The sequence below is a fragment of the Coccinella septempunctata genome, chromosome X (genome assembly GCF_907165205.1).
Source record: "Coccinella septempunctata chromosome X, icCocSept1.1, whole genome shotgun sequence".
Lineage (NCBI taxonomy): Eukaryota > Metazoa > Arthropoda > Insecta > Coleoptera > Coccinellidae > Coccinella > Coccinella septempunctata.
This window is the reverse complement of record NC_058198.1, coordinates 6572134-6586407: the sequence shown is the minus strand read 5'-3', so window position 1 is coordinate 6586407 and position 14274 is coordinate 6572134. Positions and strand designations below refer to the sequence as shown.

Below are 14274 nucleotides of genomic sequence, written 5' to 3'. Positions count from 1 at the left end.
GTAGCACGCTTTCGCTATAGATGATACAAGGTTCTTTGCATTCCCATGTGTTGGCTGATTTGTATGTACCCTTTGGTTCGAATTTGGCCACCAAATGTTGTAATGGATACCGTAAAATGTACGAGTGGCGTTTCAAAAATAAACAATCTTTCAACATATAAGTTTCATTATTTGGATGTCCAATGACAGTTTCTATAGGCACACCAAAAATCATAGCCACCACGGTTTGTCAACATCGACCTATCCCCGTTGGAACACACTTTAAATAAACAACTCTCGAATAACTAAATCGAAAAGCAGGAATGAAGCTGTAATTCTACATGATTCAACGAGGAAGCTACAACTTTTACATGGTCTTTGCAGTGGTCAATCAACCCATGCACCATTTTTTGAGACTATGTCTTAGTACCTTGATGCAACTGTACTCTGTTTATATGAAATTGTTGGCGTGGGTGTTTTGACAGGTTTTTTTGTGGAATATCTACTAGTACTGGAAACATGAGACGCAGCATTTCTATTTTTAGATTTAGAAGTTGACGGGTGATCCTCGATAAGGTTTGTCTCCTTTCTGTCCACCCTAAAGTTTGATGATATAGATTTCATTTGAGAAAAGATGATTTAATGAATGTTTTAGGATTGGTTTTATGATAGGTTGGTTCATTTACCTTAAAGGCTGCCTGTTGGAGTTTCTGTAGGTGTTTTGGTCCTCTTCCTGAAACAGAAATCGTAAATGAATGATCTGAATTGATTCTGGAATTTCAGTAATCACCTCGTTGTCGTAGGCAACATCGTGATATTCAGGCAAGTTCTGTTCTTGGTAAACGCCTCTTATAAAGTCGTTTTGTATAACATTCGCCCTTTTGGATGACTGGACATCGTTCTGCTGATATGTTGGAGCAGCTGTCCTACTTCTATACGAGACAGGAGCAACACTCGGTTGTTCGTTGTAACTGTTGTATTCTGGAAATTTTCGTTATTGTGAAAATTATAATCTATTTTCAACATTCAGGTATTTAAACTTACCATATTTGGTCTTGTCGTCATACTCTGGTTCATATGGTGAATATGAACTGGCAGAGTATTGACTAGTGGTGACCAAGTTACGTGAAGTTATCGATATTGGTTCTGGTGCAGAGGTTGTTGATTCAGCTCTGAGGATAGTCGATGGGTTAGATAGTTGTCTAACTGAATTCGTGATTTTCGTCGAAGTTATCATTTTATTTTTACCATGTTGGATTATATATCTAGGGGGACTCAAGTAATATACTCCACTATTCAAACTATAACCATACAATCGATTATTTCGAAAACCTTCTATTCTTATTTTGGTTTAAGGCTCAAGCTTTTGAACCAGGAGGAACACTTCAATTGAATTTAGAGCAAATGATAACTGCTGACGAAACTCGTGTCAAACAAGGAGTCGAAAGTAAAACCATTGCTCAAATACTCACTGGAATAATTAACCCTGGTATAATTTGTGGCTTTTAAATAAAACTATTTTGAAGGGAGAATTTTCTCGAAAATTGAAATTTTTTGTCAGTACTGTTTATGTGTGTCATCATCAGTTTCTTGAAACTTTACTGTCTTACCTGGTTGCGCTGTTATTCAGGTTATTTCTATTTTTTGTAACTTGTCTGTTTTTTCCTCGGGTTGAGGTTGTTGTTGTATGCCTCGTCCTAGATCTTATTGGTTGTCTAGTGGGAGTCTCAGTTGAAGATTTTGGGTTAACTTTCGGGGTTTGTGATTGTGAGGGTGCAAATGTTGTTGTTTGTCTTGGGAGAGCAGTGGAAATTGTACTTATCCCCTGCTTCGTTGGTTTTCTGATCGTTTTTCCAGATGTGACTTCTTCCTTGTACTTCGAGGAATATTTCATAGCTTTTTTGGAGGTGTTATTTATATTTTTCGCTCTCAAATCATTAAATTCGATACTCTGATTTTGTATTGGCTTCGCGTTGTAATTTTCTAGGTATACAGGAGGTTTTGTTGACTCCTTTGTTTTAACAACAGTGACTGGAGATTCGGAATTTTCCCCATAATTATGATTAGTGAACGTTTTATCCGGATATCGAACAGTATTTGAAATTGTTGTTATATCACGAGATACTGTTTTCGGAGAATTAGTTGTTGTGGTACTCGGTGAAAAAAAAGAGAACGTAGAATACGCATAGTTCTTAGTTTGTTTGACTGGTTCAGTTGTTGAAAATTCGCTCCAACGATTTCTAGTGTCTGAAGTGACAGCGGGAGTACTCTGAAAATTGTAAGGCGTTGAAAAAGTTTGGACTGTTTGATGGTCCTCCAGATGAAATGTCGCTGCTTTAATTTTTCCATTAGGATTATTTTGCAAGTTTGGTGTCCATTCAAACTCTCCATTTGAGGTATAGTTTGTAGGATCGTAAACGTTACTTTTTTGTATATCGAAACCTTTAGTTATCGCTTCTGTGTGAGTTTTGTTGATGGAATTGTAACCGACGGGTTGTATGTATTTTAGTTTTAGTTTTTCGGGTTTGTCAAAAATGACCGCTTTTGTGGGTGTCTTTTTCGGTTCAACTTGGAGATAATAGTAATTATTCCTCTGGTTTTGCGCATTCGATGTGAAATAATTCTGGTTGTATTGGTTAACGTCCAGATATCTAGAAGGGTGGTGTGTTTTTGGTGGGGTATTGTAATCAGTTTGTCCCGAAGGATGATGTCGTTGTTTTGTAATTCCTCTGTAAGATGTGTCTGGTCCAGTTGGTTGGCGTAATTGGTAAGGCGAGTAAGATGGTCTGTTGATATTGTGGATGCTACTCCATGAAGTTGGTGGTCCAAAATCAGGACTAAAAATGGAACTGGATACAATGTATTGTTAGTCTCGTATCTTCAAGTATTCCAAGACATTCGGTCAGATTCAGAAAATTGAAGGAATCTGAGATATAACAGAGGCTTTGGCTTATCTGGTTATGATCAGAAAGAAATAATATGATTAAATTTTTTAGAGAAAAAGTTGGAAAGTTGAAAGAAGGCTCAGTTTCAGGAAAAAATGTAGTAGCTCGTCTACTCTTAATATTTTTGTCAATCTCTGCAATGAAATGAGTTGAATTCAATAAAAGTTTCGTATCTGGTAGCTGGAAAATGAGGCCAAATATAACCTCTGTCACATCTCTTTTTGTATTCTCTTTTTCAGGGTGATATTCGCTGTCTGTAGTTTATTTCTTGTTTATGTCAGATGACGTACCTGGGACCAGTTTGTCTTTTTTTCCTCTTCGTCAAAGTCAATCTATTATTCGTCAGTGTTTCCAAGTATTCAGTCAAGTCTCTAAGGTAGATTCAAAATTATTAGTAGCCCAGAAAATGATACAAACTTTCTTACCTCTGATGTTCTTGAGGTTGGTGAATACCGAAGGAGATGACACCGATTTTCTCTTTCTGTCCAGTATGATACTACGAGAAGAAACACACGCAATTATGACAGATGAAACACGAAGGACTCGTGAACAATAATTCATCAAGGAATCGGTCCTTGAAATCTCTAATCCTATTTCACATGCAATGAATATCGCGTTGCAAAATCTGACTTACAGCTATGGCATTGGGTTGTCTCAGGCCATCCCTATCTCTTTGAACTTGTCCAATAGTAGATGGTTGACCACGATAAAATCTCTGCTGACGGTCACTCTCCTCTTCTTGCGCTTCAGGCAATGCTTCTTCTGAATCTTGATACAGCTGTTGTTGCTAAAGGAAGACAAAAAAATCAAAATTGTCATGTAAGGTCAAAAACCGTGGGATGAATGGAATTCGTTCCGCTTAATTGCTCTTATAAATTCGAAAGCTTAATTACACCTATGGCCAGTGGCAACCCACATCTTGAACGTTTTGTATAATTTACCTTTAGATTGATCTCTTCATCGTGATATATTTGGTGTTGTCTGGGTTGTCCCCTCGAAATGACTAAAGCAGATGGCTTTGGGGGTGGAGGTGGTGTGTATCTGGTCCTGGTGTATTCCTCTTTCGCTCTGGAATTGGACGGTGTTGGGGTCGTTGGTGCAGCAGCTATTTCAGCGCCATCACAACCCACGTTGCGTGGCCAGTCGCAAGTTTGAAGTTCTTGACTGGATAGAAGAAGTCAATGAAAAAATGTAACCACAACGACGGCCTTTGTGTACATGTTCTTCGACTAGTTTTACTCAAATTGCAAAGATTTTGTCTTCACCAAACCAAAACAAACAGAATCCGTTTTTGTCTATTCTCATCTACAAAAGTCTTGGAATCGACAAGTATTTCACAGAAAAATAGTTACTTGTGATGAGAATTTCATTGATTATCTAACAACCCTTCGTTAACATTCTCTGTCACTGAACTATTTCTAACAAACCCTGAACAAAACCAATTATTCCTCCACTCTTCACATTTGATAATTTCACAGAAGGATTCTCTACAAATGAACTCAAATCTTGTTTTGGCTTATGTAGAAGCATGTGGTCCCATTATTTATTACCCTTTTTTGGGGTGAATTCTGGTAATATTTCTTACCTATACATAAGTCCTCCAGTACAAGATTCAAGCAAAGCACCTCCAAATACGCAAACATAGTACTGGGTACAGTCATCAGGATGGGGATAATATCCAAATTCCTCAGGACAATCAAAATGAACTGCAGTCTTCACGTCAACAGATACTACAGAGTGCTTCGGCAGTTTTCGTTGGGAAAAACAGATATCTGTAACAAAATAAGAAAAATATGTATTTTCCAATCTTTTTTCCATTCTGTGTAGAATTGATTTAAGGAGAGCAGAGGAATATTGAGATTATTTTGTTTCGTTCAAACTTTATTCTCCAGCCAATGATTTTGCTGTCGAGTATTGCACGTCCAAGCTCAGATTGATGCAAATACAAATTGTGCAAAGTGATTGGCAAACGTGTAAATCTCTAATCAGTGCAAGTCTATTTGGAGCACTAATGAGTAGAAATAGAAATCGCACCTAACCATGTGTGGTCGATTTTCCACGAATGTTACATATTTTCAACGTGCCAGAGATTCTGTACCTCTGTGCGAGTTGTAAATGAAAAACAGACATGAAAGTTTTTTGACCCGAACAAACTGTCGGAGGCGTTTTATATCCCCTCAGTTTTGACTCAACGACTCAAGTTATCATTATCTTTAGTGTCGGGATTTTCGGATATTTATGTTGGCGATACCAATAAAGGCAAAACTGGACGATGTGGTCGTATGACTTTACAAATTATCCTCTTTTGTTACAATGGAGGCGTTGGACTGTGCAAATGTGGATGTGGCCAGTTTATGACAAATCGATACAAACTGAATGTTTGGCATAAGCTGTAGGACGATTGTATCGATTTATAGCTTCTGATGAAAGAGTGTAAAAAAAGTTTTATACATATTCTGCATGATGTGAAATAACAAATGATATAATCGAGGGAGAGGACTGAAGAAGGCCAAAAAATTAATATATAATAACGAACAATATGGTAAAATTGTTGCACCATAATGAACATTGAAATTTCAAAAAGGTAATGAGAGGTTCCAGATCTTTAAGGTTGAAAAACTCATCATATATACATCCCTAGTGGAACTGACTATTTCAATCTTACTGCATTGAAATGGAACAACACAAAAAAATCAGAAAATTTTAGTGTCCTCTTGGGACCCCAAAGAATCACATAGGGCTGAACTTTTCGCAGATGGTTCTACTGAACAGATTCAAAGGCTTAAGCCCAATCTCTGACCATGACCTCAACAATTTCTGGACATTTCGCTCATCGAGCATTAGAGGGTATCATTTGACCTCAAAGGGAAAGTTTTTGCACTTATCAACTTCTCGATCTTTTGAGCCTAGCTCATAATGAGGATTCTTCAGCAACTTTCTATACTCCCTTCAGATGCACCAAGACTTCAAAGATTCTTGGATTATTTGCCAGATGTTTTACGACAAAGAGTGAGAAATTGTATTCTTCTTGTTGTTTGAGATTGAAGTAGTAAATCGAAATGAAAATTGGAAAAACCTCGTTTATCCTCTGCAAATGGACCCACAGAAGGTTTTTCAATAAGGGTGCAGGCATTACCTGGTAGAAGAGTCTTTAAACATTTGAAAAAACGAAAGAATATGGAACTATAAGAGCCGTTAGGCACACAATATTAGCCAAAAGAATTGCTGGGCAAAATATTGATTCGATACTATGCAAATGAATAGGCTAGCTGGGTCTCACTCCATAACTTTTGCTGCTTGAAGGTATAAAGCTGCACTGTGTGTATTTCCAACCGCTGTTTAGAGAATAATGACTTCCTTCTAGGAATATTGTGCAAATATGGAGGCAGAAAATGATCACGAATCAGCTGACGTCGAATCGCATTCAAATGCCAACTAGTGTCAAATTTGAAATTGCCTTCGCAATTTCATTTATATTGATCGTTGTTATAAGATTTCAATGTACCGCTAAGACCATAACTCACAATGGTTTATTTTTATTGCGAGCTAATAGTAAATATTTAATTTGATGCTAACTATCGTAATTTCAACAATTTCTTAATTGCATAATTTAGCACAGAGCTCCATTACATAGAGTTGAATATTACCTTGCGGAGCTTATATAATAATAATTGGGAATTTTACAACATTTATTGGATTAACCGTGTAAGGTTCATAAGTGGAAAGTGTTGTCTGATATCTAAGGATATATTACCGACAATTTTCATTCAGATCACCAATCTTTAACTAGTCCATTCCTATCGCGAAAATTACATAATTGACGTTCTACAGGGGGACTTCCTTAAAGTACCAACTGTTGCGTGTTTACTCTAGTTATTCGAAAAACTTCGAATTAGATAGTATCAGCATCAACTTTGTGTTGAATTGGTTCGTTTGCCAGCTATTTAATCTGTGAAATCACGTTGATAATTTCATTAGCCATGACTGAGGGAAACAAGAGGTCGTCGATCAGCTGATTAATACGACGATGATGATAAAAACTTTTCGATGGGAAAGACTTTCTTTATAAGATGGTTTCTGATGGAAATTCGTAAATATTTAAGAATTAGATGATCGAATCTCTCCCCTGTTCTTGATAATGCTTTATTTGAAACTGTTTTCATTCAAGACAACTTAACAGAGGAGCTAGCTCTATCTGAATCTGCTCTAATGAATGAGTGATCCCCTTATAACATTTAATTTGAGAAATCAAATAGATTTTTCTTGTTAGTTCTAACAAGAAGGATCTCTAAGGGCCTGCTCTCTGATTCATCTAAATTTCTTATTATGTAGAAAGCCTAGAATTCCTTTTTTTTCTAAGAATTTTGGCATGTTTTTACTCAAGTCCCAAATGTACCAGAGACTAGAGGAAAATAGAAGAACCCTTCTCAGTTAACACATGGTATTTTTATTCTGGAGCTCTGATGCTCCATATTCTGATGATTAATAGAGGAGTTCATGGAGTTGTTAAACATTTATCCTTCAATTTTCAACTTTGAACAACGGCAAAGGAATTCTTGTTCCCAAGAGTATCGATTGTACAATCTGATGGCATATGACGCTGAAGTTTCACATGATCTGAAAGTGGAATTCGGTGAAACATGAAGTCCAATGCAAAGAAAGAAATTACCAATGTCAACTTCGAGGGAATCTTTCGAAATGATTGGAATGAAGAGCATCAAGGTAGACATCGAAACCAGCTCACCTTTATGATGTAAATTATATAATTTCAAAGATTATAATTATAATCGATGATCGTGTAAACACGGTCGGTTCAAGATGAGAGATCTTTCTCTCAATTAAAGGATGCAAATGTCATCTGAGATCTCCATAATTCACAATATTCTCTTCAATCCACAATAAGATTAATTGTGAGAATATCACGAATCCAGTTGCCCGAGGTGTTTGAAAAATTATGAGTACAGGGTCTGCAAGGATTTTTTGGATCGAATGGGTTTCGTTATTGTTACAACAATGATTAGAAATTTGATTGGCTGTAACTGATTTATCGGTGGAACTAGGAAAATGCATTTTCACAATAGTGGAAGCTGCTGTCAGTTTTTAGTTATGAAAGTTTGAATCTATAGTAGTACATATTTATAACGTTCTATAAGATATGACAGATGCAGAGCATGTGCTTTGAACGGGTGGGTAAAAATTAAAGGGATAATGAACAAGTCTGTGAAATTCTAATGAATTTTCCATTATTCGAAAAAGTTTTAGAACCTTGTAAGATATACCTATCTCAAAAGTGTATCTCACGAACGAGTTTGCTTCAATATAGGTCAAATTTTAAATTGTCTCGATTTTTCTCATTCACTTTTGTTCGCTGCTGAATATACGTAACATACAAGAAAGGAATGAAAGGTGGCAGTAGAAATGCGGTATAAATTATTAACTGGAACAGTCTGTGGAAATAAGGTGTATGCCTGCCTTGAAAACGATTACGTATAATCTGAACAAGAATATTCTTATCACTGCTTACTACCAGAAGAGAACTACACAGTTTCATAACATGTATTATATCTTAACTATGTGGTCGATTTGGGGAGAAATTTCGACAGTGCTGTTGAAATTTTTTTCAAACGAGATGTTTACATAAAATCAACTTTTTTGTACTCTTCTATTTATAGGACACGAGATTTCGAAAAATGTAGAAAAATAATTCTGCAGTAGCTAAATCGATGGAAACTGTTACAATAAGTTCAATAAAACATTTTTGAAATGCTTTCATATGAGAATCTTCCTCAATTGGACTCCGTTACATATAGTCGATTTCTTTTATTGGCAGGTGCTCACAAGAGATAGAGCTTTTAACAATTATAGTTCGGCATCCTGGTTGTGATCTGGTAAAAAACTAATCAACAATCCATTGTTACTTGCACAATATTAAAATAGGATTGTACCCTACTGCGGCTCTAGCTGAATTACAGGTAAGATGAATGTTTCTTTGAACTATAACAGCCTTCTTGCATCATTGACCATTTGTTTCTTTATCGGCGTTCTAGTTTTGTACTCCATGATTAGAATAATTGTTGGAGTTGTGTCTATTTGACAGGCTGAATACCTTCGAACCTCTCATTTGTCTAACAGAGAACATAAGCACCAGGCAGATGATGAATGTTTTCATTGCGTTTTACAACAAGAATTCGAAAAATAACTAGAAGAGTTATTATTACTCCACCCTGAATGACAATGATTGAGATTCGTATTATTTTCATATTATGCAATGTTATCGATCGATCATGTCTTGTGAAATCCCACAGTTTATTCCCACAGATGCTTGAAAGAATACGAACACTAGTATATATATTCAAATTAATTTTTGATAAAAGTAAAAATAGTTTTACTGCGTGAATTTCAATAAAGAAAACAACCCAAAGAATCATACTGGGAAGCCCAACTAGGGGACTGGAGATCATTACAGATCTCACACCTCTTCAACTTCTGATAGATAGGTTAGCCCTTAAGGCCATCTTTAGAATATCCAGGGAAGGTACAGGTGATGGGAAAATTAGGAAATTCCTGGATTTTCGGTCTCTTAGGAATCAAAGGAAATGAAGGGGACTCTACACTTGCCAGGAAAGTAGCACAAACTTCTTTAGTCAGTCCGGAACCATTCTGAGGTAAAAGATAATATTTCTAATACAAGAAAGCAGTTTTAGGAGAAGGTGAAAACCTAAAGAGTATTACCCTGGAGGAGACTTGAGCTCTCCAAGAAGTGCCTTGGGAACTTTAACACTGAGAAATTGAGGAAGTATCTCTAGATCTTAGCAAGATTATGCTATACCCCCTTACTGGCTTCCTTACAAGGCATTTTCACCTTAGGAAGCACCTAATGAGAATAAGTCTGGCAGAAAGTGACGAGTGCTGATTCTGTGGGAAGGAGGATGGAACTCTAGATCACCTGGTGATAGAATGCCTCGCCATTGGTAGCCAAAGCAAAAACTGCTTCGTACTAATCGTACTAGAAACTTCCAGGAAGAGGAAGTTATCTCCTTGAAACCATTCCAGAGTTTGGAATTCATTAGAACTGCGGAACTGGATGGTGAGCTGTGTAACGCAACCCCTTTCAAAATCTAGAACCATATTGAGAAGGAATAGAGGATTTCAATGGAGAATACAACTCTGGAGAATCCTGGGACTGGTCACTCTGTTCTTGAGGGCAACACATCACATCATTTTACTAATTCCATAAGATTCATTGTTCGATGAATTCGAATTGACTGCTTTATCCTGGAATATAGCCATTCAACCTGTTTCAAGGAACTACTCCAGATGAAAAAGTGGATTAATATCAACCTGCATTGTTTGAATTGTGGGGGCCAATAAATATGAAACGTATACGTGAAAGATACTAGGTGGCTTGCAATAGGCCAATTAGTGATAGTTGTCTGTTTTGCAACATTCGAGGTCGCTCAGCGGCAAATGTATTGGGTGTGGTACTGGTCTGTACAATTTTGACCTTCCCTTATCTCGTGATTTTCGCTTTTTTCCATAATCACACATGCCCGAGATTGGAACTGGCTATTTTTCGTTACCAAGGTCGTATTTTGGATCGATGGCTGTTCCTTATGTTTCATTTTACTCGGAATCCGTTTGATAACCATGATTGATTTCAGTCGAATGCCATCGAGTCTTAATAAATTTTTTTCGATATCTTGAGCGATACCCGATCAAGAATTACCAGTTTTTCATCAATTTCTTGTATCAACCGACTATTTACTGCAGTAAATAGTGATAATCATTGAGCGGTAATTCATTCCCTTATAGATTTTTTTGGTTTCTAATGGAACCCTGATTATATTATGAAATTGCTCAACTAACGAATTATTGCATGCAGTTTTTACAGATTTATCAGTTTCATTGGTCTCGAAATCATATTATGTGAAGAAATTAGACTAGACTACACATAAACTTTTTTTGGTAGCTTTTAATATATTGATTTCTCAAAGCCTTGGAAATAATTCATCGAATGTGAAACTTTGACTCCTTGAAGTATACAGGAGATTTCCTTCCACAATATCGACACACAATATTGTGAGACCACTCACGGAGATGTATCGACGAAGTCCAACAGAATATCAAAGTCAAGGAAGCGTCGTTGAAATGTCTATTTCTGTTCATTACCTGTATCATTAAATATGTCTTATTTGTCTTCGTGGCTTGGTCAAATAACGATTTCAATTCCAATTCATTGACATTCTACAGAAGTTTGACGACTATCAATTAAGGTGATAGTTGATGTCTTGCACATCACCATTACTCGAACTCGACCTCCCCGCCAGACCAAAACACAGCCGTGAACTTTAAATGATTATATCATTTATAAGGAGAAAAATTTAAGGGAACGGAAAAATTAATTTCCGGGAGCTACGGTTTGTTTTGCTGAGAACAAACATCCGGCTATTAGTTGCTCAACATCAAGTTGTCCGTGAAACATTCCAAAGTGGGAAGTCCTTTCGATAAAATGTCACTTTTGAAACGTTCTCAGTGTTTTCCCAGAAAGACCACTGTCGAGGTCAACAGTTCTAAGGCTTACCTCTGGAATTTGCGAATCATTTTAGATCAGGAAAAAGGTTTCACGCCTTCGAAGAATGGGTTTCATACGATTCTCTGAGATTTTTGATTTTGGCACATCTGCAAGCCCAAATAAGGCCATGGGATACTGCCATGAAATGGCCTTTTTCATGGATTCTAAAACAGGAACGAGAGTGGTAGAAAAGCCAAGGTTTTGTGCCTTAAATATTGCGTTGTAATCCAAGTAAAACGTTTCGTATGGGTTCCATACGATTCTCTGAGATTTTTGATTTTGGCACATCTGCAAGCCCAAATTAGGCCATGGGATACTGCCATGAAATGGCCTTTTTCATGGATTCAAAAACAGGAACGAGAGTGGTAGAAAAGCCAAGGTTTTGTGCCTTAAATATTGCGTTGTAATCCAAGTAAAACGTTTCGTATGGGTTCCATACTATTCTCTGAGATTTTTGATTTTGGCACATCTGCAAGCCCAAATTAGGCGATGGGATACTGCCATGAAATGGCCTTTTTTAGTGATTCAAAAACGGAAACGAGAGTGGTAGAAAAGCCAAGGTTTTGTGCCTTAAATATTGCGTTGTAATCCGAGTAAAACGTTTCGTATGGGTTCCATACGATTCTCTGAGATTTTTGATTTTGGCACATCTGCAAGCCCAAATTAAGCCATGGGATACTGCCATGAAATGGCCTTTTTCAGTGATTCAAAAACAGGAACGAGAGTGGTAGAAAAGCCAAGGTTTTGTGCCTTAAATATTGCGTAGTAATCCAAGTAAAACGTTTCGTATGGGTTCCATACGATTCTCTGAGATTTTTGATTTTGACACATCTGCAAGCCCAAATTAGGCCATGGGATACTGCTATGAAATGGTCTTTTTCAGTGATTCAAAAACAGGAACTAGAGTGGTAGAAAAGCCAAGGTTTTGTGCCTTAAATATTGCGTTGTAATCCAAGTAAAACGTTTCGTATGGGTTCCATACGATTCTCTGAGATTTTTGATTTTGGCACATCTGCAAGCCTAAATTAAGCCATGGGATACTGCCATGAAATGGCCTTTTTCAGTGATTCAAAAACAGGAACGAGAGTGGTAGAAAAGCCAAGGTTTTGTGCCTTAAATATTGCGTTGTAATCCAAGTAAAACGTTTCGTATGGGTTCCATACGATTCTCTGAGATTTTTGATTTTGGCACATCTGCAAGCCCTAATTAGGCCATGGGATACTGCTATGAAATGGCCTTTTTCAGTGATTCAAAAACAGGAACGAGAGTGGTAGAAGAGCCAAGGTTTTGTGCCTTAAATATTGCGTTGTAATCCAAGTAGAACGTTTTGTATGGGTTCCATACGATTCTCTGAGATTTTTGATTTTGGCACATATGCAAGCCCAAATTAGGCCATGGGATACTGCCATGAAATGGCCTTTTTCAGTGATTCAAAAACAGGAACGAGAGTGGTAGAAGAGCCAAGGTTTTGTGCCTTAAATATTGCGTTGTAATCCAAGTAAAACGTTTCGTATGGGTTCCATACTATTCTCTGAGATTTTTTAGTTTGGCACATATGCAAGCCCAAATTAGGCCATGGGATGCTGCCATGAAATGGCCTTTTTCATGGATTCAAAAACAGGAACGAGAGTGGTAGAAAAGCCAAGGTTTTGTGCCTTAAATATTGCGTTGTAATCCAAGTAGAACGTTTCGTATGGGTTCCATACTATTCTCTGAGATTTTTTAGTTTGGCACATCTGCAAGCCCAAATTAGGCCATGGGACACTGCCATGAAATGGTCTTTTCAGTGATTCAAAAACAGGAACGAGAGTGGTAGAAAAGCCAAGGTTTTGTGCCTTAAATATTGCGTTGTTACCAAGTAAAACGTTTCTAACAATTTCGCAAAGTACACCTGTTCAGAAAAGTCTAGGCGGCCATTCAACAAGAATTGCCCTCATCATAATGCAGTAAATATGCGATTTTTTGGTAGTAAAAAAAGTTTTAGTTGCGCTTCGAAGTCATGCGCTGTGTGAGGCAAAGCATGCAGTTGCTGAAAATTTGCATTTCATTATTGAAAATAATAAACCAAAAAACATCCTAGTTCAACTGCATCTGATCAAACCGCAGATATGCATCAGGCCACGTGATCAAACGTAACATGTAATTCAATTTCTGTGCTGATTTGCATGCGGTAATGTTTCCATAAAAAGTTAATGCACTGTATTTAGCCTGACCGCATAATAGGAAATAATTGCTTATTGTTTTGTACCAAATCATACAGTTCCCAAGTGAACATTGATAAAGTTCCAATCAGAACAACACACGTAATATTTGTTACATTATCAGCTGAAATGAAAGTTGATCCAATCAACTCGAACGATAATTACGATCGATATTAATCCAGTCCGATTTGGGCGTATGGACCTGAATAAGGGACAACCACCCACATAAACGCTAGAGACCAGTTATTCGACAATTTCACAATCTATTTCTCTTTCGATTTCAACTCGATAATGAAATGGCTAATGATGAATGTGTGAATGTCATTTTATGTAACGTTTTTCGAAAATCGATCAATCACTCTCAGGGCTCTGCAGAAATTGATATTGAAAAGATATCAGCTCCAATGTTACTCTCTCTGATCTCTGTTGAAAAGATACTACGAAGTTCTCCAGTTGTTCGTTGAAGATCATCCCTCCTTTCAGAGAACATTTAAAATGCATTAATTGAGCTCTTTTTGCATCAAATATGTTATAAATTTGAAGATATTTTGCTTCTTCAAGTTTAGGATTCTTTTTT

At 37.0% G+C, this 14274-nt stretch overlaps 1 protein-coding gene across 4 annotated transcripts in view; it reads right to left on the bottom strand.

Moving 5' to 3' along the window:
* Positions 1–14274, bottom strand: part of LOC123321514 — a 36606-nt gene that overhangs the window by 5938 nt on the left and 16394 nt on the right. For 2 of the 4 annotated variants that reach the window (XM_044909162.1, XM_044909164.1), the window contains exons 2-9: positions 4510–4696; positions 3866–4088; positions 3559–3711; positions 3350–3420; positions 1024–1151; positions 770–960; positions 666–712; positions 410–577 (exon numbers count right to left, since the gene is read on the bottom strand). In XM_044909162.1, the coding sequence (XP_044765097.1) occupies positions 410–577; positions 666–712; positions 770–960; positions 1024–1151; positions 3350–3420; positions 3559–3711; positions 3866–4088; positions 4510–4696 (1168 nt within the window). The remainder of the gene's footprint in view (positions 1–409; positions 578–665; positions 713–769; positions 961–1023; positions 1152–3349; positions 3421–3558; positions 3712–3865; positions 4089–4509; positions 4697–14274) is intronic. The other 2 variants (XM_044909163.1, XM_044909165.1) reach the window with 1 other exon arrangement.